The following is a 21,114-nucleotide window of genomic DNA, read 5'->3' on the forward strand; positions in this document are numbered from 1 at the left end:
TCGTGCCTAGCTTCAAGAATCCGCAAAGGAGTGTCTTAAAATAAAGACATGGCAGATTGAATTTGTGGCTACTTCTATTCATTTACATATTCAAGGCCATCGATGACATGAAAAATTGTTCTGAAAGAGGTTTTATAACCTCACATTGGTGAAGTGTGTATTACTACCACTTCTAGCATATGTATATTTTAGTAATATCTTAGACTTTTCTTCATCTTATGTATGTACAAAACCAAAGTATTCTATAGTGCCTTACATATTTAAATGACACTGAAACCAAATTACTTGCCAAAGAAACAGATATCAACTAATTGTTACCTTCCTAACCTAAATATTCTTAGGTGAAGGTGACAGTGGACTCAGCAGACCAAAAGAGAGCCATTAGTTCTGTGTGTAGTTACATTGTGTACCAGTGTAGTCGGCCAGCTCCACTTCACTCCAGAGATCTTCACTCCATGATTGTTGCAGCTTTTCAGTGTCTTTGTGTCTGGCTGACAGAACATCCTGACATGCTTGATGAAAAGGTGAGAGAAGAAGAACTAAGTTTGGGGACATGTTAAACAAGAAATTCCTTAATTGAAACATGACTTTCTCTATTTCAAAAATTGTTGTACTTAAGTATTTATTGGCTGTCAATGTAACTCTAATCCTGATTGGTACATCTTGCTAGGTACAATATAGCCTGTAATTAGTTTGGACCAAGAAATGTATTAATTAATGAATTTGTGTTAATATATGGATATATGAGAGATCCTAATTTTGCACTGTTTTTTTGAAAAGCTCTAAAATTTATTTTCATAAAGAGTAGAAATCTCATGTTATATTAGCCACTAGTCTCTATCAATGACAAATCACTTAACTCAGTAGGTGAATTAAAATCTAGGTTGTGAAATCAGTGACAGATGAATAGAGAGGCATTATAACCTAGCACCTGTACATTTTGGTATGGTGATGGGGTATTCTCTCTCTTTCTCTCTCTTTTTCTCTCTCTGTCTCTCTCTGTCTCTCTCTGTCTTTTTAGAGGAAAAAACTAATCTGATGTCCTGTTGAAAGCAACTACCTTGTTATTAACATATGGTTTAAAAGGGGAAAGACATAATAATAGAACTTCTAGAATTCTTTGTTTAAAGTTTTTAAAGCATTTTACAAATAGAAAGTGACATGATTGAAAATATTTCCATATTCCATGCATTTTCCAAAGCAAAGATGTAATAAGAAGTGGCTTATATTTATATATGCATATATGGCTTATATTTACATATATATTTTTATTTATACATATATATGTATATTTAAGTTTCTCTTTCAATACTTTATCATTATTTTTACTATCCCATTATCAGCAGAATTTTTGGTATGTCCCTCACAATTTCATAGTTAAGAAATTTTAGAACAGATATGTATGACAATCATAGTATTTTATTTTTTAATAATAATTGTGTGTTTTTTTTAATTAAAGCTTTTTATTTGCAAAATATATGTATGGATAATTTTCAACATTCACCCTTGCAAACTTTGTGTTCCAAATTTTTTCCCTCTCTTTCCCCCATCCCCTCCCCAAGATAGCTAGTAATCCAGTATAGGTTAAACATGTGGCATTTTTCTAAACATATATCTTCATTTATCGTGCTGCACAAGAGAAATTAGATCAAAAGGGGGAAAAATGAGAGAAAAATACAAGCAAGCAAACAACAATAGCAATAAAAAAGTTGAAAATACTTTGTTGAGTCACAATATTTTAAAAGAAAGTTTATACAAATATATTGAAAGTAGTTTTTGGCTTTATTCATTTTGTATTCTCACCTTAAACTCTACATAATTACAAAACATCATAATTGAATTTAGTTTCTGTTCAATAATCATCCATTCTCTGATCATCTAAGAAAAATGAAGATTCACATTTAGTTTCTCATGAAGAATTAATTTAATGCCTTTTCTTCCTCTTTAGGATTGTTTAAAAGAGGTATTAGAGATTGTGGAATTGGGTATCTCAGGAAGCAAGTCCAGGAGTAGTGAACAAGAAGTCAAGTACAAAGGAGATAAGGAGCCAAACCCTGCATCTATGAGGGTAAAGGATGCAGCTGAAGCTACCCTTACATGGTATGGAAGCTGTTAGTTAGGGATTATGACCCAATAGTTGTTTTTGTTTGTTTGTTTGTTTTCTGTTTTCTAATAGTTTGTTGTAAATTTTCCCATCCTTTGACTGGTTGTGAAACATTGTAGGGATATAGCTAATTGTTTCATGCTTTGTATTTGAAAATGTATTTGTATTTGAAAATAAGAAAGATTTATAGTTTATTTCTACTTTATAAGATATATATACCATGTGCCATTGAATTAAGAAATTAAAATTTCAAAGCCTGACAGCTATATTACTTTTCCATTTTTTTGCTATTTAACATAAGATCAAGCTCCTTAAAGTTGACTTTTATAGTAGACAAAAGGAGCTATTTAGTGAAAGCTCAGCAAAAACAAGTCTTCAAGCTGAATAGATGTAACTGAATAAATTGTTGCAAATCTGATACTAAAGAAAAGTTTATTAGAATCAAGGATTTTTAGATGTGGAAGGGACATTAGATATCACTTAGACCAATTGCTTTTATTTTATAGATGAGAAAATTGAAGTGTAATGTTTGGACTAGCTTTCTGGAGGACCTCAGAATCATCCCAAGTCCTTGGTCTTAGTGGAGGAGAGCAGAAGGCAGGGGCCATGTGGCTGGTCAAAGATAGAATGTCTATCTTCCAGTCTTTCTTAGCCCTTATATACCTTATTACAATTACATCATTACAGCATACTGATTGTGTGAACTAGAGAACCATTATATCACCATACTAAGTACTAAGTATATATGTGAACTAGAGAACCATCATCTCATCAATTCCACTGAGTTAATACCATGTTTCAAGTATACTTCTCCAACATTCCAGTCCTCTACACTGGGACCAAGAGAAGTTTGATAATTTGCTAAATTAGTGTACAATGGAGACAAAACTCAGTTCTCTTGATGTTTCTCTAATACAGTGTTCTTCCTAGTACTTTATGCTTTTCTTAAATTTGACTTTGCAAGTTTAAATCAATTATCAAGTTGGATTTTTTTTTCATATCTCAGTGCTACTAGCACTATGCACTGAGAAAAGTGATTTAGTTTCTGTTTCCCAGGAATTTAATTTCTAGAGAAATAATGCTTATACAAAATAAACATAGAATAATATAAAACAAAGTATGATCAAATGCCAAATTATGTAGCATAAACAATTCTATTTTAACAGATAGTCATTGAAACCATAATATGTACAGGTAACTGTGCTAGGTGCTATAAGAAATTGAAAGTAAAACATGGTCCCTTCCCTAAAGTTATTTACAGCCTAACATACATGCATTTATATATGTACATACAAATATTTACATTTCAAAATGCAGTATGGAAGTCATGAAAAGTGCTACTATGTACTGCAGAAGTTCAGGATAAACAGTGTTAAGAAGCTAATTAAAGTAGGGTCGAAGAATGACTACATGAAGAAAGTGACGTTGATGACTAAAGTATGCTAAAAGTGCATCCTTTTGGAAATTGTAACTAAATTCTCTCCTCTATTCTGCAGCATCATGCAATTACTTGGTGCATTCCCTTCACCCAGTGGTCCTGCCTCTTCTTGTAGCCTGGTAAATGAAACTACTTTGATTAAGTGCTCTAGGTTGCCTACAGTAAACAGACATAGTTTCCGATACTTTGTCCTGGATAATAGTGTCATCCTTGCAATGCTGGAGCAACCCCTAGGGAATGAACAGAGTAAGTGGCTTTTTTTCTAAATATATAAGACTTACTGGGGATTTTTAAGATATTCTGTTTTGGGAAGGATTATTTGAGAAATGTGAGCATAGATCGAAGAGTCCTAGTACACTTCAAAGGTGATGGTCAGAAAAATGTGGACATTAGGCAAGCTTTTGACAGATACTACTTAGCAGCTTGCCAGATAGAATAGTTGGGGTATTATAGTACAGGAGAAAACACAGAAGTCATGGTATGACAGAGAGATAGAAAATAGAGATATCATTTCACTAGCAAGCAAAATATTCACTTTGGATCCCTTTGAGTCTTTGTAGGACCTGCTGGCAACCACTCTAGAAATCATGTACTGAAGAATGTTGAGAGGAAATAAAGCATGTGAAAGTCTTCTATAGATCTGCCAGATCATTTCCTTTTCTTCCTTTAAAACTAATTTCCCAGGATTTTTCTCTGAGGAATCAGAACTTGATCCTTAAGTAAATTAAAATTTCATAAACTAGCCACCATGCAACTCCTTCATTTTATTCAGTTTGAGCTAGTTCCCTTACAAATTTATTATTTAGTAACATTATCTGAACATCAGTCTAGATCCTCATCTTAACAATCTGTATCTTTATTCTATTCATTAATGACAAGAGCCTATTGGGATATTAGAAGATCAGTGAGGAAAGATAAAATCAGTGATGCTATCAAGCACAGTATAAATGGTGATGGATCTGCAGAGTAGGAGAGCATATTAAGCTGTTATCAGATGTTATGAATTAAATTAATCAACCATGCTTTGGTATCAGTTCATTTATTAAAAACATAGCCTTTGGCCAAGATGGCAGAGGAGGTACACGTGACTTTCTAAGCTCCTCTCATACCCTCACAACCAATTATTAAATTCAGCCTAAAAAATAGTGCTTGACTGGTAAAATTCACAAAGATTAGAAGTACAACAACTTACCAGCCAAAGATAATCTAGAAGATCATCAGAAAAGGTTTGTCCTGAGTGGCCAGAGCAGATCAGCGCAAGTAGGGATAGAACCAAGGGCTAAGGTCTGGAGTAGACCAGGGTCAGGGGTGGCCTCTGTGGTTGGAAAAGTTATAGAGACTACTCCGCCACAGACTGACTGTTCTGCCTTGTTTACAAAGTAGTAGACCAACAGAGAAATTAAAGCCAAAGGTAGAGGATACTCTAAAAAACACCAGAACCTAACAAGATCTGGCTATACCCACTCAAAACTGGAAGTGACTCAGCACAGCTATGCAGCTGCATTCTGCTAATCCGCACAGCTGGGTTCTTCACTGGGCTCTTCTGCAGCTCAGCCTGTGCTACCTACGTCGGAGTCACTTCCTATAGGGAACTTTTTCCCAGAGCACTCCTGCATCTTGCTCTTTGCAGCCTGTCAGCAGGACAGCTATACTCCATGCAGACCCTACAGGCTTTAAAAAAAAAAAAAGGAAAAAAAATCAAAAGGACAATCGATAGCTTCTATACAGAAAAAGAGCAGATTTTCAACCCTGAGGAGACTAATAGAAAAAAGTCTCCAGATAAAACCGCAAAGGGGGATGTAACCTGGTTCCCATCACACAAATCTTTCCTAGAAGAGACTATTAAAAATCTTAAAAGAGAGCTAGAAGAAAAATGGGGAAAGGAAAGAGAAGCTATGTAAGAGAGTAACAACTTCCTGAAATATGAATTGGAAAAGATAAAGAACTCCCAGGAAAGTAGGATTTGTGAAATTGAAAAAGAAAATGACTCACTAAAAAAAAAAATTAGTAAAATGGAAAAAAATTCCATAGAGCAAAACAATTCATTAAAAAACTCAATTGGACATATACAAAAAGAAGTAAAAAAAAAAAAATCTAATGAAGAAAATAACATTAAAAATCAGATCTGAACTAATAGAAATGAATGATTTATTGAGACATCAAGAATCAGTCAAGCAAAACCAAAAAAAAAATGAAAACATTAGGAAAAAATGTTAAATATCTACTTAGAAAAACTACAGACCTGGAAAATAGATCTAGGAGAGATAATCTGAGGATTATTGGACTTCCTGAAAATTATGATGAACAAAAGAGCCCTAGATAGCTATTTTACAGGAAATCATCAAAGAGAACTGCCCAAATGTAATAGAATCAGAAGGTAAAATAGGCATTGAAAGAATTCATCGAAAACCTTCTGAAAAAGACCGTAAAATAAAAACTCCAAAGAATATTGTGGCCAAATTTCAGAATTGTCAGACTAAGGGAAAAAATATTATAAACATCCAGGAAAAAAACAATTCAAATACCAAGGTGCCACAGTAAGGATCACTCAAAATCTGGCTACCTCAACATTAAAGGATCAAAGGGCCTGGAATCTGATATTCCAAAAGGCAAAAGAATTTGGAATGCAGCCAAGAATAAACTACCCAGCTAAGCTAAGCATTTTCTTCCATGGAAGAAGATGGACATTTAATGAAACGGGTGAATTCCATTTGTTTCTAAGGAAAAAAACCAGATCTAAACAAAAAATTTGATCTCTGACCATAGGACTCAAAAGAAGCAGAAAAAAGTAAAAGGAACTCTTGAGAACTGTATTTCTGTTATGGATATACATAAAGACCACATGTATAATTTGATTTTACTGATAAAACATTTTTTAAAAAGGGAAGTAGAAATGGAAAGGGAATAGTATCAGAAAAAGGAAAAGGGATGATAAAAAGAGGGAAATTACATCCCACGAAGAGGCAAAGGAAACCTATCATATCTGAGGGAACTTAGAGAAGGGGAGGAACATTGTGTGAATCTTACTCTCATCAGAATTGGCTCAATGAGAATAACTGATAAATTTGTTTTACAGAGAATCTTCTCTCACCCCATTAAAAAGTGGGAGAGGAAATGGGAAAAGGAAAAGAGTAATAAGGAAAGGGTACAAGAAAGGGGAAGGGATTCAAAGGTAGAAGGGAGGGATCCTAAAGAGGGAGAGCTGCATGATGCAAGTGGGGCCCATACATTTTTTACTGGGAAAAGGGGATAAGGAGGGGCAAGAAAAAGAAAAGCATAAGTTGTGGATATATGATTACAGGAAATACAGAATTAGTAATTTTAACTATAAATGTGAATGGAATAAACTCTCCCATGAAGCAGAGGCAGATAGCAGACTGGATCAAAAGTCAGAACCCTACAATATGTTGTTTACAGGAAACACATTTAAAGCAGGGGGATACATACAGAGTAAAGGTAAAAGGCTGGAGGAGAATCTATTATGCTTCAGATGAAGTCAAAAAAGCAGGGGTAGCCATCCTTATCTCAGATCAAGCAAAAGCAAAAATTGATCTGATTAAAAGAGATAAGAAGGAAACTATCTTGCTAAAGGATAGCATAGACAATGAAGCAACATCAATACTAAACATATATACCAAGTGGTATAGCACCTAACTTCCTAAAGGAGAAGTTAAAAGTTGCAAGAAGAAATAGACAGCAAAACTATATTAGTGGGAGATCTCAACTTTGCACTCTCAGAATTAGATAAATCAAATCACAAAACAAAGAAGAAAGAAATCAAAGAGATAAATAGAATATTAGAAAAATTAGGTGTGATAGATCTTTGGAGAAAACTGAATGGTGACAGAAAAGAGTATACTTTCTTCTCAGCAGTTCATGGAACCTATATAAAAATTGACCATATATTAGGACATAAAGACCTCAAAATTAAATGCAAAAAGGCAGAAATAGTAAATGCTTTCTTTTCAGATCACGATGCAATAAAAACTACATTCAACAAAACATTAGGAGTAAATAGACCAAAAAGTAATTGGAAACTAAATAATCTCATCTTAAAGAATTATTGGGTGAAATAGCAAATTATAGACAGTAATTTCACTCAAGATAATGACAATGATGAGACATCATACCAAAATTTGTGGGATGCAGCCAAAGTGGTAATAAGGGGAAATGTTATATCTTTAGAGGCTTACTTGAATAAAATAGAGAAAGAGAAGATCAATGAATTAGACTTGCAACTTAAAAAGCTAGAAAAAGACCAAATTAAAAAACCTCAATCAAATACTAAACTTGAAATTCTAAAATTAAAAGGAGAAATTAATAATATTCAAAGAAAAAAAAGAAAAAAGACTATTGAATTAATAAATAAAAATAATAAAAATAAAAACTATGAAAAAAACAATAAAATAGATAAACCTTTAGTAAATCTGGTTAGAAAAAGGAAAGAGGAAAATCAAATTGTTAGTCTTAAAAATGAAAAGGGAGAACTTTACACCAATGAAGAGGAAATTAGGGCAATAATAATAAGTTACTTTGCCCAACTTTATGCCAATAAATTTGATAACCTTAATGAAATGGATGACTACCTCCAAAAATAAAGGCTTCTCAGATTAACAAAGGAAGAAGTAAATTGCTTAAATAGTCTCATTTCAGAAAAAGAAATAGAACAAGCTATTAATCAACTCCCTAAGAAAAAATCCCCAGCACCAGGTGGATTTACATGTGAATTCTACCAAATATTTAAAGAACAATTAGCCCCAATGCTATTTAAACTATTTGAAAAAATAGGGAATGAAGGAATATGACCAAATTCCTTTTATGACACAGACATGGTACTGATACCTAAACCAGGTAGGTTGAAAACAGAGAAAGAAAATTATAGACCAATCTCCCTAATGAATATTGATGCCAAAATCTTAAATAAGATATTAGCAAAAAGATTACAGAAAATCATCCCCAGGATAATACAGCACGATCAAGTAGGATTTATACCAGGAATGCAGGGCTGGTTCAATATTAGGAAAACTATCAGTATAATTGGCCATATTAATAATCAAATTAACAAAAACCATATGATCATCTCAATAGATGCAGAAAAAGCATTTGATAAAATCCAACATCCATTCCTATTAAAAACTCTTGAGAGTATAGGAATAAATGGACTTTTCCTTAAAATAATCAGTAGCATCTATTTAAAACCAGCAGTAAGCATCATATGTAACAGGTACAAACTGCAACCATTCCCAATAAGATCAGGAATGAAACAAGGTTGCCCACTATCACCGTTACTATTTAATATTGTATTAGAAATGCTAGCTTTGGTGATAAGAATTGAGAAAGAGATTAAAGGAATTAGAATAAGTAATGAGGAAACCAAATTATCACTTTTTGCTGATGATATGATGGTATACTTAAAGAACCCCAGAGATTCTACTAAAAAGTTATAAGAAATAATCCACACCTTTAGCAAAGTTGCAGGATACAAAATAAACCCACGTAAGTCATCAGCATTCTTATAGATCACTAACAGAGTCCAACAGTTAGAGTTACAAAGAGAAATTTCATTTAAAGTAACTACTGATAGTATAAGATATTTAGGAATCTATCTGCCAGAGGAAAATCAGAAACTATATGAGCAAAACTACAAAACACTTTCCACACAAATAAAGTCAGATCTAACCAATTGGAAAAATATTAAATGCTCTTGGATTGGGCGAGCAAATATAATAAAGATGACAATATTACCTAAACTAATCTATTTATTTAGTGCTATACCAATCAAACTCCCCCAAAGCTATTTTAATGACCTAGAAAAAATAACGAAGTTCATATGGAAAAACAAAAGGTCAAGAATTTCAAGGGAATTAATGAAAAAAAAAAAAATCAAATGAAGGTGGCCTAGCTGTACCAGATCTAAAATTATATTATAAAGCAGCAGTTACTAAAACCATCTGGTATTAGCTAAGAAATAGACTAGTGGATCAATGGAATAGGTTATGTTCAAAGGACAAAACAGTCAAAAACTTTAATAATCCAGTGTTTGACAAACCTAAAGACCCCAGCTTTTGGGATAAGAACTGTTTGACAAAAATTGCTGGGAAAATTGGAAATTAGTATGGCAGAAACTAGGCATTGATCCATACTTAACACTGTACACCAAGATAAGGTCAAAATGGGCTCATGACCTAGGCATAAAGAATGAAATTATAAATAAATTAGAAGAACATAGGATAGTTTACCTCTCAGACCTGTGGAAGAGGAAGGAATTTATGACCAAAGAAGACCTAGAGATCATTATTGATCACAAAATAGAAAATTTTGATTGTATCAAATTGAAAAGTTTTTGTACAAACAAAACTAATGCAGACAAGATTAGAAGGGAAACAATAAACTGGGAAAACATTTTTATAGTCAAAGGTTCTGATAAAGGCCTCATTTCCAAAATATATAGAGAATTGACTCTAATTTAGAAGAAATCAAGCCATTCTCCAATTGAAAAATGGTCAAAGGATATGTACAGACAATTCTCAGATGAAGAAATTGAAATAATTTCTAGCCATATGAAAAGATGCTCCAAGTCAGTATTAATCAGAGAAATGCAAATTAAGACAGCTCTGAGATAACCACTACACACTTGTCAGATTGGCTAGAATGACAGGGAAAGATAATGCGGAATGTTGGAGGGGATGTGGGAAACTGGGACACTGATACATTGTTGGTGGAATTGTGAATACATTCAGCCATCCTGGAGAGCAATTTGGAACTATGCTCAAAAAGTTATCAAACTGTGCATACCCTTTGATGCAGGAGTGTTATTACTGGGCTTAAATCCCAAAGAGATTTTAAAGGAGGGAAAGGGACCTGTATGTGCCAAAATGTTTGTGGCAGCCCTCTTTGTAGTGGCTGGAAACTGAGTGGATGCCCATCAATTGGAGAATGGCTGAATAAATTGTGGTATATGAATATTATGGAATATTATTGTTTGGTAAGAAATGACCAGCAGGATGATTTCAGAAAGGCCTGGAGAGATCTACATGAACTGATGCTTAGTGAAATGAGCAGGACCAGGAGATCATCGTGTAAAACTATTTTTCAATAACAATACTATATGATGATCAATTCTGATTGGCGTGGCCCTCTTCAACAATGAGATGAACCAAATCAGTTCCAATAGAGCAGTAATGAACTGAACCAGCTATACCTAACGAAAGAACTCTGGGAGATGACTATGAACCCCTACATAGAATTTCCAATCCCTCTATTTTTGCCCGCTTGAACTTTTGAGTTCCTTCACAGGCTAATTGTACACTATTTCAAAGTCTGATTCTTTTTGTGTAGCAAAATAATTGTGTGGACATGTATACATATATTGTATTTAAGTTATATTTCGACATATTTAACATGTGTTGGTCAACCTGCCATCTGGGGGAAGGAAGGGGTATGGGGAAGGAGGGAAAAAAGTTGGAACAAAGGGTCTTGCAATTGTCAATGCTGAAAAATTACCCATGCATATATCTTGTAAATAAAAAGGTATAATAAAAAAATTTAAAAATAAAGATATAAAATTTCTCCTTAAAAAAAAATAACTGTTTTTTTACTAAGAAGAGATTTTTATGGGGGATAGATGGTGGTAAGACAAATCCAAAGTATACTAGGGTCACAAGACTCAGGATAGCCAGACAACAAGAGAAGAGTTCACTCTGCATTTAATAGAAATAATACAACTTAACTATGGATCAGAGATGAATTAATATTTTTCCTTAAAGTGATATGAAAATTGGATGATGTTAGTGGTTAGCAAATACTTACTTTGGCATAACTGATTATCAGAATCATAAATTTCAGGAAGATAAGGTATCACTTATTACTTGGTTTATTTTTATTGCTTACAAAGATATTTTAATTTAAAAAATTAATATTGTGTCTGAGTTCTAAATTGTCTTTTCTAAATTTCTCTTTACAGATGATTTTTTCCCATCTGTCACTGTTTTGGTCCGTGGTATGTCTGGAAGACTTGCTTGGGCACAGCAGCTTTCCCTTTTACCAAGAGGGGCAAAAGCAAATCAGAAGGTATCTATCAAAATTCAGAGGAAGAGGAGATCACTAAATTTAAAAAAAAAAAGTTTAGAACCCTATTATGTTTGGCTTGTTTGTTTTGAAAGTTTTATGGAATATACTCTTATTAGTAAACAGAAAAATTTTTATACCTTATGTGAAATTACTTTATTACCTTTTTGTATTTGATAACAGGTTATATATGTGATTGCTAAGTATGTAATGTTGAGAAGACACTGTGGTACAGAGGAAAGAATATTGAATTTTGATTAATGGGCCTGCATTCAAAACCTGCTATTTATCAGCTATGTGATCTTAGGCAAATCATTTTTCCTCTCTTAAGTTTTTCTTTGTCTTTAATGCTAAGAATAAGGAAAACAAACATTTATTAAACTCCTGCTTTGTGCTAGGGCATGCAAAGTGTTTTACAAATATTATCTCTTCTTAACAACAATCATATGAAGTAGGTGCTGTCATTATTTGCATTTTACAGTTGTAGAAATTAAGGCAAAGAGAGGCTGACTTGCCCAGGACTGGACAGCTAGAAATATCTGAAGTCACATTTGAAATCAAGTCTTCCTGGCTCCAAACCCACACTTTATCTGCTGCATCATCATCAGCTACCTCGCATGAGAAAAGGGTCTGAATTAGATCATTTATAAGATCCTTTAAGCCTATGACTTCATTAAAATTGAAACAAGTCTAAGTGTTGCTTATGTAAAAAGTTAAACATGTTGAACTTTCTTTTCCTTTTCAATAAGAAATTTGTTTTCCATCAAATGGGACAGACCATCACTGTTCCCTTGGGTGATGTTCAACCCACAGTCTCATCTTATTTCCTACCTTGTTGCAACATTTTTAAGTCTCTTAATTAGTACCTAAAACTAAAGAAGCATATCAGTAAGTGATATCTTTGTTTTCTTGGAGCTAATACAGCTTCTAGAAATGCTTGTGGCATTTTAGGTGTGGATTGTGCCATCAGAGAATCAATCAATCTTTGTATTACTGATACATGCATTATTGCTTAATAGCATTCCACCTACCTTTAATATTCTGAAAACTTCCCCAGAGGTCCAGATTTGCCTATAGAAGTTTCCCTGTGTGACATGACCTAAAGGAGAGTAAGAAATCTCTCTGACCCAAAATAACTTGGCAACAGTATGTTGCCAGTATTTTCATATTTGAGATTACGTCTTTGGCTTTTATTAAAATACACATATACCTCCAGGATAGAACGATACTGTTGTCAGTAATTGACGTGTTAATTTATGTGCTAAAAACTTTGGACGTCTCAGCACTAAAATTATCTCTAGTGTTAAGCTTGTTTTTTAGGATTCTTCAGCAAAACAAAAGATATATAAAACCAAAGTCTTTTTGATCTTGACAATATTGTTTTGGACCTAATAAGTGTTTTTATTTGATTTCTCCTAGAAATTAAAAGTATTTATTTATCACATTCATTTAATTTCTGATTCTTAGTTTGTTCATAGGTAAAATTTGAATAGTAATATTTTGTATTACTTTTTTCACAGTTTTGCTGTGAGTCTCATATAATAATATAATAAGCCCTAGGATGCTAATTTTTTTGGTAGAACTCTTTAATCAAATTAGACTCAAAAGTCCTATTGGATTCTATTTTTTAAAAAACTTCCCATGCAAAATAATGGTGGGAGAGACAAAAATACTTTGTCTCCAAAAGCTTCACTTATAGAAGAAAATCCTGTCCTATTTTCTAATTTTATGCCTCCTTTTCTAGTATCACAGCCATCTTTCCTACCTTCAGTGTCCAATCTTGTATAAGACCATCTTTCTAGGCTTTATGTTACAAGAAGAAATGGGTAAAGGAAGAAATTAATTAAGGGATAAAAAGTCTTCATTACTTCATTCCTTTCCCAAATGTTTTATTATTATTCTATAGCTCTTTCTTCACGAGTTTTTTCGGGGGAGGGCAAGACTGAAAGAGGTAGGCAGTCCCTACTCTCAAGAAATTCACAATCTAATGAAAGCGCCAACATGCAAATAATTATGTACAAACAAGCTAAATACAGAATAAAGTGAAAATAATCATCAGAGTCTATCTGAACTTTCTAGAATTAGGGGAGATCAAGAAAGGTTTCTTATAGAAGGTAGGATCTCAGCATTGCATTACGTATTTATACATAAGTGCTTAGACCATATAAATTGGCTTTGCTTCATTTTAACAGCTTTTTGTGCCAGAACCTCGTCCACTTCCTAAAAATGATGTTGGAATTAAATACACAGTGAAACATCGACCATTTCCTGAAGAGGTTGACAAAATTCCTTTTGTAAAAGCAGATCTGAGCATTCCTGACTTGCATGAAATTGTAAATGAGGAAGTAAGACACTAGTTCTTAATTATTGTTTATTTCTTGTGCATGTCAGTTTCCTGTAATACTTGTTTAATAGTGTGCTTTGCATTAAATTTCACTTACTACTTGAATTTTTTAAATTTAATTTTAATTACAGAAATAAGAATTTATTTTATATTGAATATAGACCTTATATAATTTTAAATGTATAATATAATGTCTTTGATGCATTTCAGTTAGAAGAGAGACATGAAAAACTGAGGAATGGCATGGCCCAGCAGATCACTTATGAAATATCCATTGAGCAGCAAAGTGAAGAGGAGTGGCGAAAGAAAAGTTTCCCTGACCCAGTTACTGACTGTAAACCCCCGCCTCCTGCCCAGGAATTCCAAACTGCACGTCTTTTTCTTTCACACTTTGGGTTTTTGTCATTAGAGGCATTAAAGGTAATTTTGATACACTTATGTGCTAGTGATCTTTGTACACTTTTGTTAGATACTAGAGGTGTGAGGAATTATGATACACAGATCTAATGCATTATGTAAAGCCACAATTAATGTTATTTTTTTTTTAATCATATGATTTCATTCAAATGTTCTAGGGTGAAGTGGGAAAACTTTCAGGCCATTGGAATTTTTATTATATGTACATATGATTCATTTTATGTGTGGAACCCCTGAGGTGACTCATTGTATAGGTACCTTCATGCATTTGTTTAATACCTGAATTGGAATTTTCATTTCCAGTCTTAAGATGATTTTTTTGCATATATATTCAAATATATTTCTTTGAGTTCCCCAATACTTCTGGCTCTCACATACCTCTAATAATGAAAGGGTAAATACTGCTGGGATAATTGAAATTCAGATTTGTTTAAAGTACCATAATAATTAGTTTCTGTCCCCACAAACCTCTTTATATAAGTATCAATAACTATTACAAGCAACCTTTGTAAGTTGGTATTTAAAATGTTGGCTTGGTGTTATCAAACTTAAATAGGAAGAGGAACCACAAATCCATTTATAAAAATCCCTGCAGGCCACTTAATCATTTATTTTTAAAAATGTGACACCTATGTTTGCTTTCATTTTCATTTTTTATATATTTTCCAATTACATTTTAATCTGGTTTGAACCACACTTAGGGGTAGGGGTATTGTGGGTCACTTGAAGCCCAAAAGCACTTCTATAGACTATACCAAAAATTGTCATTTAGTTTATATTACCCTTATATTTGCCATTGGACACAACGGAATCAAAGCAAGTTGTTGTTTTTTCATTTACTAAATTGTTTTTCATTTTTTGTGACCCCATGGACCATAGCACGTCTAGCCTTTCTATTCTCCACTCTCTCTTGAAATCTGTCTGAACTCATGTTCATTGTTTTCATGCCACTATCTATCTCATTCTCTATTATCTCCTCCTTCTTTTGTCTTCAATCTTTCCCAACATCAGGGTCTTTTTCTTTTTTTTTTTTTTTTAATAACTTTTTATTGATAGAACCCATGCCAGGGTAATTTTTTACAGCATTATCCCTTGCATTCACTTCTGTTCTGATTTTCCCCTCCCTCCCTCCACCTCCTCCCCCAGATGGCAAGCAGTCCTTTATATGTTGAATAAGTTACAGTATATCCTACATACAGTATATGTGTGCAGAACCAAACAGTTTACTTGTTGTACAGGGAGAATTGAATTCAGAAGGTATAAATAACCCGGGAAAAAAAACAAAAATGCAAGCAGTTTATATTCATTTCCCAGTGTTCTTTCTTTGGGTGTAGCTGCTTCTGTCCATCTTTGATCAATTGAAACTGAATTAGCTCTCTTTATCGAAGAGATCCACTTCCATCAGAATACATCCTCAAACAGGATCATTGTTGAGGTATATAATGATCTCCTGGTTCTGCTCATATCACTTAGCATCAGTTCATGTAAGTCTCGCCAGTCCTCTCTGTATTCATCCCGCTGGTCATTCCTTACAGAACAATAATATTCCATAACGTTCATATACCACAATTTACTCAACCATTCTCCAATTGATGGGCATCCATTCATTTTCCAGCTTCTAGCCACTACAGACAGGGCTGCCACAAACATTTTGGCACATACAGGTCCCTTTCCCTTCTTTAGTGTCTCTTTGGGGTATAAGCCCAGTAGAAACACTGCTGGATCAAAGGGTATGCACAGTTTGATAACTTTTTGAGCATAGTTCCAAATTGCTCTCCAGAATGGCTGGATGTGTTCACAATTCCACCAACAATATATCAGTGTCCCTGTTTTCCCACATCCCCTCCAACATTCCACATTATCTTTCCCTGTCATTCTAGACAATCTGACAGGTGTGTAGTGGTATCTCAGAGTTGTCTTAATTTGCATTTCTCTGATTAATAATGATTTGGAGCATATTTTCATATGTCTATAAATAGTTTCAATTTCTTTGAGAATTGTCTGTTCATATCCTTTGACCATTTATCAATTGGAGAATGGTTTGATTTCTTATAAATTAGAGTCAATTCTCTATATATTTTGGAAATGAAGCCTCTATCAGAACCTTTGATTGTAAAAGTGTTTTCCCAGTTTATTGTTTCCCTTCTAATCTTGTCTGCATTTGTTTTGTTTGTACAAAAACTTTTCAATTTGATACAATCAAAATTTTCTATTTTGTGGTCAATAGTGATCTCTAGTTCTTCTTTGGTCATAAATTCCTCCCTCTTCCACAGGTCTGAGAGGAAAACTATCCTATGCTCTTCCAATTTATTTATAATCTCATTCTTTATGCCTAGATCATGAGCCCATTTTGACCTTATCTTGGTGTACAGTGTTAAGTATGGATCAATGCCTAGTTTCTGCCATACTAATTTCCAATTTTCCCAGCAATTTTTGTCAAACAGTTCTTATCCCAAAAGCTGGGGTTTTTAGGTTTGTCAAACACTGGATTATTAAAGTTTTTGACTGTTTTGTCCTTTGAACCTAATCTATTCCATTGATCCACTAGTCTATTTCTTAGCCAGTACGAGATGGTTTTAGTAACTGCTGCTTTATAATATAATTTTAGATCTGGTACAGCTAGGCCACCTTCATTTGATTTTTTTTTTCATTAATTCCCTTGAAATTCTTGACCTTTTGTTTTTATGAACTTTGTTGTTATTTTTTCTAGTTCATCAAAGTAGTTTTTTGGGAGTCTGATTGGTATAGCGCTAAATAAATAGATTAATTTAGGTAGTATTGTCATCTTTATTATATTTGCTCGCCCAATCCAAGAGCATTTAATATTTTTCCATTTGGTTAGATCAGACTTAATTTGTGTGGAAAGTGTTTTGTTGTTTTGCTCATAAAGTTTCTGATTTTCCCTTGGCAGATAGATTCCTAAATATTTTATACAATCAGTAGTTACTTTAAATGGAATTTCTTTTTGTAACTCTAACTGTTGGGTTTTGTTAGTGATCTGTAAAGGATGCTGATGACTTACATGGGTTTATTTTGTATCCTGCAACTTTGCTAAAGGTGTGGATTGTTTCTAATAACTTTTTGGTAGAATCTCTGGGGTTCTCTAAGTATACCATCATATCATCAGCAAAGAGTGATAATTTGGTTTCCTCATTGCCTATTCTTATTCCTTTAATCTCTTTCTCAATTCTTATCACCAAAGCTAGCATTTCTAATACAATATTAAATAGTAACGGTGATAGTGGGCAACCTTGTTTCATTCCTGATCTTATTGGGAATGGTTGCAGTTTGTACCTGTTACATATGATGCTTACTGCTGGTTTTAAATAGATGCTACTGATTATTTTAAGGAAAAGTCCATTTATTCCTATACTCTCAAGAGTTTTTAATAGGAATGGATGTTGGATTTTATCAAATGCTTTTTCTGCATCTATTGAGATGATCATATGGTTTTTGTTAATTTGATTATTAATATGGCCAATTATACTGATAGTTTTCCTAATATTGAACCAGCCCTGCATTCCTGGTATAAATCCTACTTGATCGTGCTGTATTATCCTGGGGATGATTTTCTGTAATCTTTTTGCTAATATCTTATTTAAGATTTTGGCATCAATATTCATTAGGGAGATTGGTCTATAATTTTCTTTCTCTGTTTTCAACCTACCTGGTTTAGGTATCAGTACCATGTCTGTGTCATAAAAGGAATTTGGTCATATTCCTTCATTCCCTATTTTTTCAAATAGTTTAAATAGCATTGGGGCTAATTGTTCTTTAAATATTTGGTAGAATTCACATGTAAATCCACCTGGTGCTGGGGATTTTTTCTTAGGGAGTTGATTAATAGCTTGTTCTATTTCTTTTTCTGAAATGAGACTATTTAAGCAATTTACTTCTTCCTCTGTTAATCTGAGAAGCCTTTATTTTTGGAGGTAGTCATCCATTTCATTTAGGTTATCAAATTTATTGGCATAAAGTTGGGCAAAGTAACTTATTATTATTGCCCTAATTTCCTCTTCATTGGTGTAAAGTTCTCCCTTTTCATTTTTAAGACTAACAATTTGATTTTCCTCTCTCCTTTTTCAATAATCAGATTTACCAAAGGTTTATCAATTTTATTGGTTTTTTCATAAAACCAACTCTTAGTTTTATTTATCAGTTCAATAGTTTTTTTTTTTACTTTCTATATTATTAATTTCTCCTTTTAATTTTAGAATTTCAAGTTTAGTAATTGATTGGGGGTTTTTAATTTGGTCTTTTTCTAACTTTTTAAGTTGCAGGCCCAATTCATTGATCTTCTCTTTTTCTATTTTATTCAAGTAAGCCACTAAGGGTATAAAATTTCCCCTTATTAATGCTTTGGCTGCATCCCATAAATTTTGATATGATGTCTCATTGTTGTCATTATCTTGAGTGAAATTATTAATTGTGTCTATAATTTGCTGTTTCACCCAGTCATTTTTTAAGATGAGATTATTTAGTTTCCAATCACTTTTTGGCCTATTTACACCTAACTTTTTGTTGAATGTAGTTTTTATTGCATTGTGATCTGAAAAGAAAGCATTTACTATTTCTGCCTTCCTGCATTTAATTTTGAGGTCTTTATGTCCTAATATATGGTCAAGTTTTGTGTAGGTTCCATGAACTGCTGAGAAGAAAGTATACTCCTTTCTGTCACCATTCAGTTTTCTCCAGAGATCTATCATACCTAATTTTTCTAATATTGTATTTACCTCTTTAATTTCTTTCTTATTTGTTTTGTGATTTGATTTATCTAAATCTGAGAGTGCAAGATTGAGATCTCCCACTATTATAGTTTTGCTGTCTATTTCTTCTCGCAACTCTCTTAACTTCTCCTTTAGGAAGTTAGATGCTATACCACTTGGTGCATATATATTTAATACTGAAATTGCTTCATTGTCTATAGTACCCTTTAGCAAGATATAGTTTCCTTCCTTATCTCTTTTAATTAGATCAATTTTTGCTTTTGCTTGATCTGAGATAAGGATGGCTACCCCTGCTTTTTTGACTTCACCTGAAGCATAATAGATTCTGCTCCAACCTTTTACCTTTACTCTGTATGTATCTCCCTGTTTTAAATGTGTTTCCTGTAAACAACATATTGTAGAGTTCTGACTTTTGATCCAGTCTGCTATCCGCCTCCTCTTTATGGGAGAGTTCATCCCGTTCACATTTACAGTTAAAATAACCAATTCTGTATTTTCTGCCATCCTAATATCCCCAGATTATACTTTTCTTTTTCTTGCCCTCCTTCCCTTCTTCCTAGTACTAAATTTATTGGTCCCATTAACGTCACGCAGCTCTCCCTTTTTAGTATCCCTTCCTCCTCCCTTTGAATCCCTTCCCCTTTCTTGTACCCTTCCCTTATTACTCTTTTTCCTTCTCCCCTTTCCTCTCCCACTTTTTAATGAAGTGAGAGAAGAATCTCTGTAAAACAAATATGTCAATTGTTTCCTCTTTGAGCCAACTCTGATGAGAGTAGGATTCACACAATGTTCCTCCCCCTCTCTAAGTTCTCTCATATATGATACGTTTCCTTTGCCTCATTGTCGCATGTAGTTTCCCTCTTTTTATCTCCCCTCTTCCCTTTTTCTGACACTATCCCCTTTCCATTTCTACTTCCCTTTTTTATGTTATATCGGTAAAATCAAATTATATATATGGTTTTTATGTATATCCACAACAGAAATACAGTTCTCAAGATTTCCTTTTGCCCTTTTCTACTTCTCTTGAATCCTGTTGTTGGAGATCAGATTTTATGTTTAAGTCTGTTTTTTTCCTTAGAAACAGATGGACATCAGGGTCTTTTTCATGAGTTCTTTCTTTTCATTATATGGCCAAAGCATTTAAGCTTCAGCTGCAACATTTGTCCTTCCACTGAGTAGCCTACATTAATTTAAATATTAACTGATTTGATCTTACTGTCTGAGAAACTCTCAAAATCATCTCTAGCAGCACAATTCAAGAGTATTGATCCTGTGGAGCTCAGCTTTTTTTTTATAGTCCAACTATCACATTACTACTGGAAAAACTGTAGTTTTGATTACATAGATTTTTGGCAGCAGAGCTACAGTGTATCTTTGTGATAATCTCTTCTTTTTGGTATTCTGTCTATGTTTGCTATAGCTTCCCTTCCAAGGAGCAAGTGTCTTTTAGTTTCATGGCTGCAGTCACCAACTGCTGTGATCTTTGAGCCCAAGAATGTAAAATCTCCCTCTTTTTGCCATAAAGTAATGGGACCATTTGTCTTATCTTGGGTTTGATTGTTTTTTTTTTAATGTTGAGCTTCAAGCTAGTCTCTTTGCATTGTTCTCTTTCACCTTCATCTTCATCTTGAAGCTTCTTAATTCTTTACTTTTTGCCATCAGTGTGATATTATCTGCATATGTAAGATTGTTGATATTCTTCTGGCAACCATAATTTTGGCTTTTGATTTGTCCATTTTGCATGATGTACTGTGAATATGAGTTAAGTAAGTTGCAATATACATACAGCTTTGTTGCACTCTTTTTTCAATCTTAAACCAGTCACTTACTCTATTTTCAGTTCTAACTGTTGCTTCTTGGTCTACATACAGGTCCCTCAGGAGACAGGTAAGATGATCTAGTATTCTCATTTCTGAGGACTTACCACATTTTCTTATAATCCACACTGGCTTTAGTGGAGTTAGTGAAGCAGAAGTAGATGTTTTCTATGACCCCCTTGCTTTCTCCATAAACCACC

General features: G+C 33.5%; 1 protein-coding gene across 4 annotated transcripts in view; it reads left to right on the forward strand.

The window, feature by feature from the left end:
• The window catches only part of RALGAPB (Ral GTPase activating protein non-catalytic subunit beta), a 112,041-nt gene that overhangs the window by 56,802 nt on the left and 34,125 nt on the right, over positions 1–21,114 (forward strand). For all 4 annotated transcript variants that reach the window (XM_051979319.1, XM_051979321.1, XM_051979322.1 and 1 more), the window contains 6 exons: positions 342–524; positions 1,949–2,100; positions 3,601–3,788; positions 11,506–11,612; positions 13,802–13,954; positions 14,164–14,373. In XM_051979319.1, coding sequence (XP_051835279.1) covers positions 342–524; positions 1,949–2,100; positions 3,601–3,788; positions 11,506–11,612; positions 13,802–13,954; positions 14,164–14,373 — 993 coding nt within the window. The remainder of the gene's footprint in view (positions 1–341; positions 525–1,948; positions 2,101–3,600; positions 3,789–11,505; positions 11,613–13,801; positions 13,955–14,163; positions 14,374–21,114) is intronic.

This window comes from Antechinus flavipes, chromosome 2 (assembly GCF_016432865.1).
Source record: "Antechinus flavipes isolate AdamAnt ecotype Samford, QLD, Australia chromosome 2, AdamAnt_v2, whole genome shotgun sequence".
NCBI classification, from domain to species: domain Eukaryota; kingdom Metazoa; phylum Chordata; class Mammalia; order Dasyuromorphia; family Dasyuridae; genus Antechinus; species Antechinus flavipes.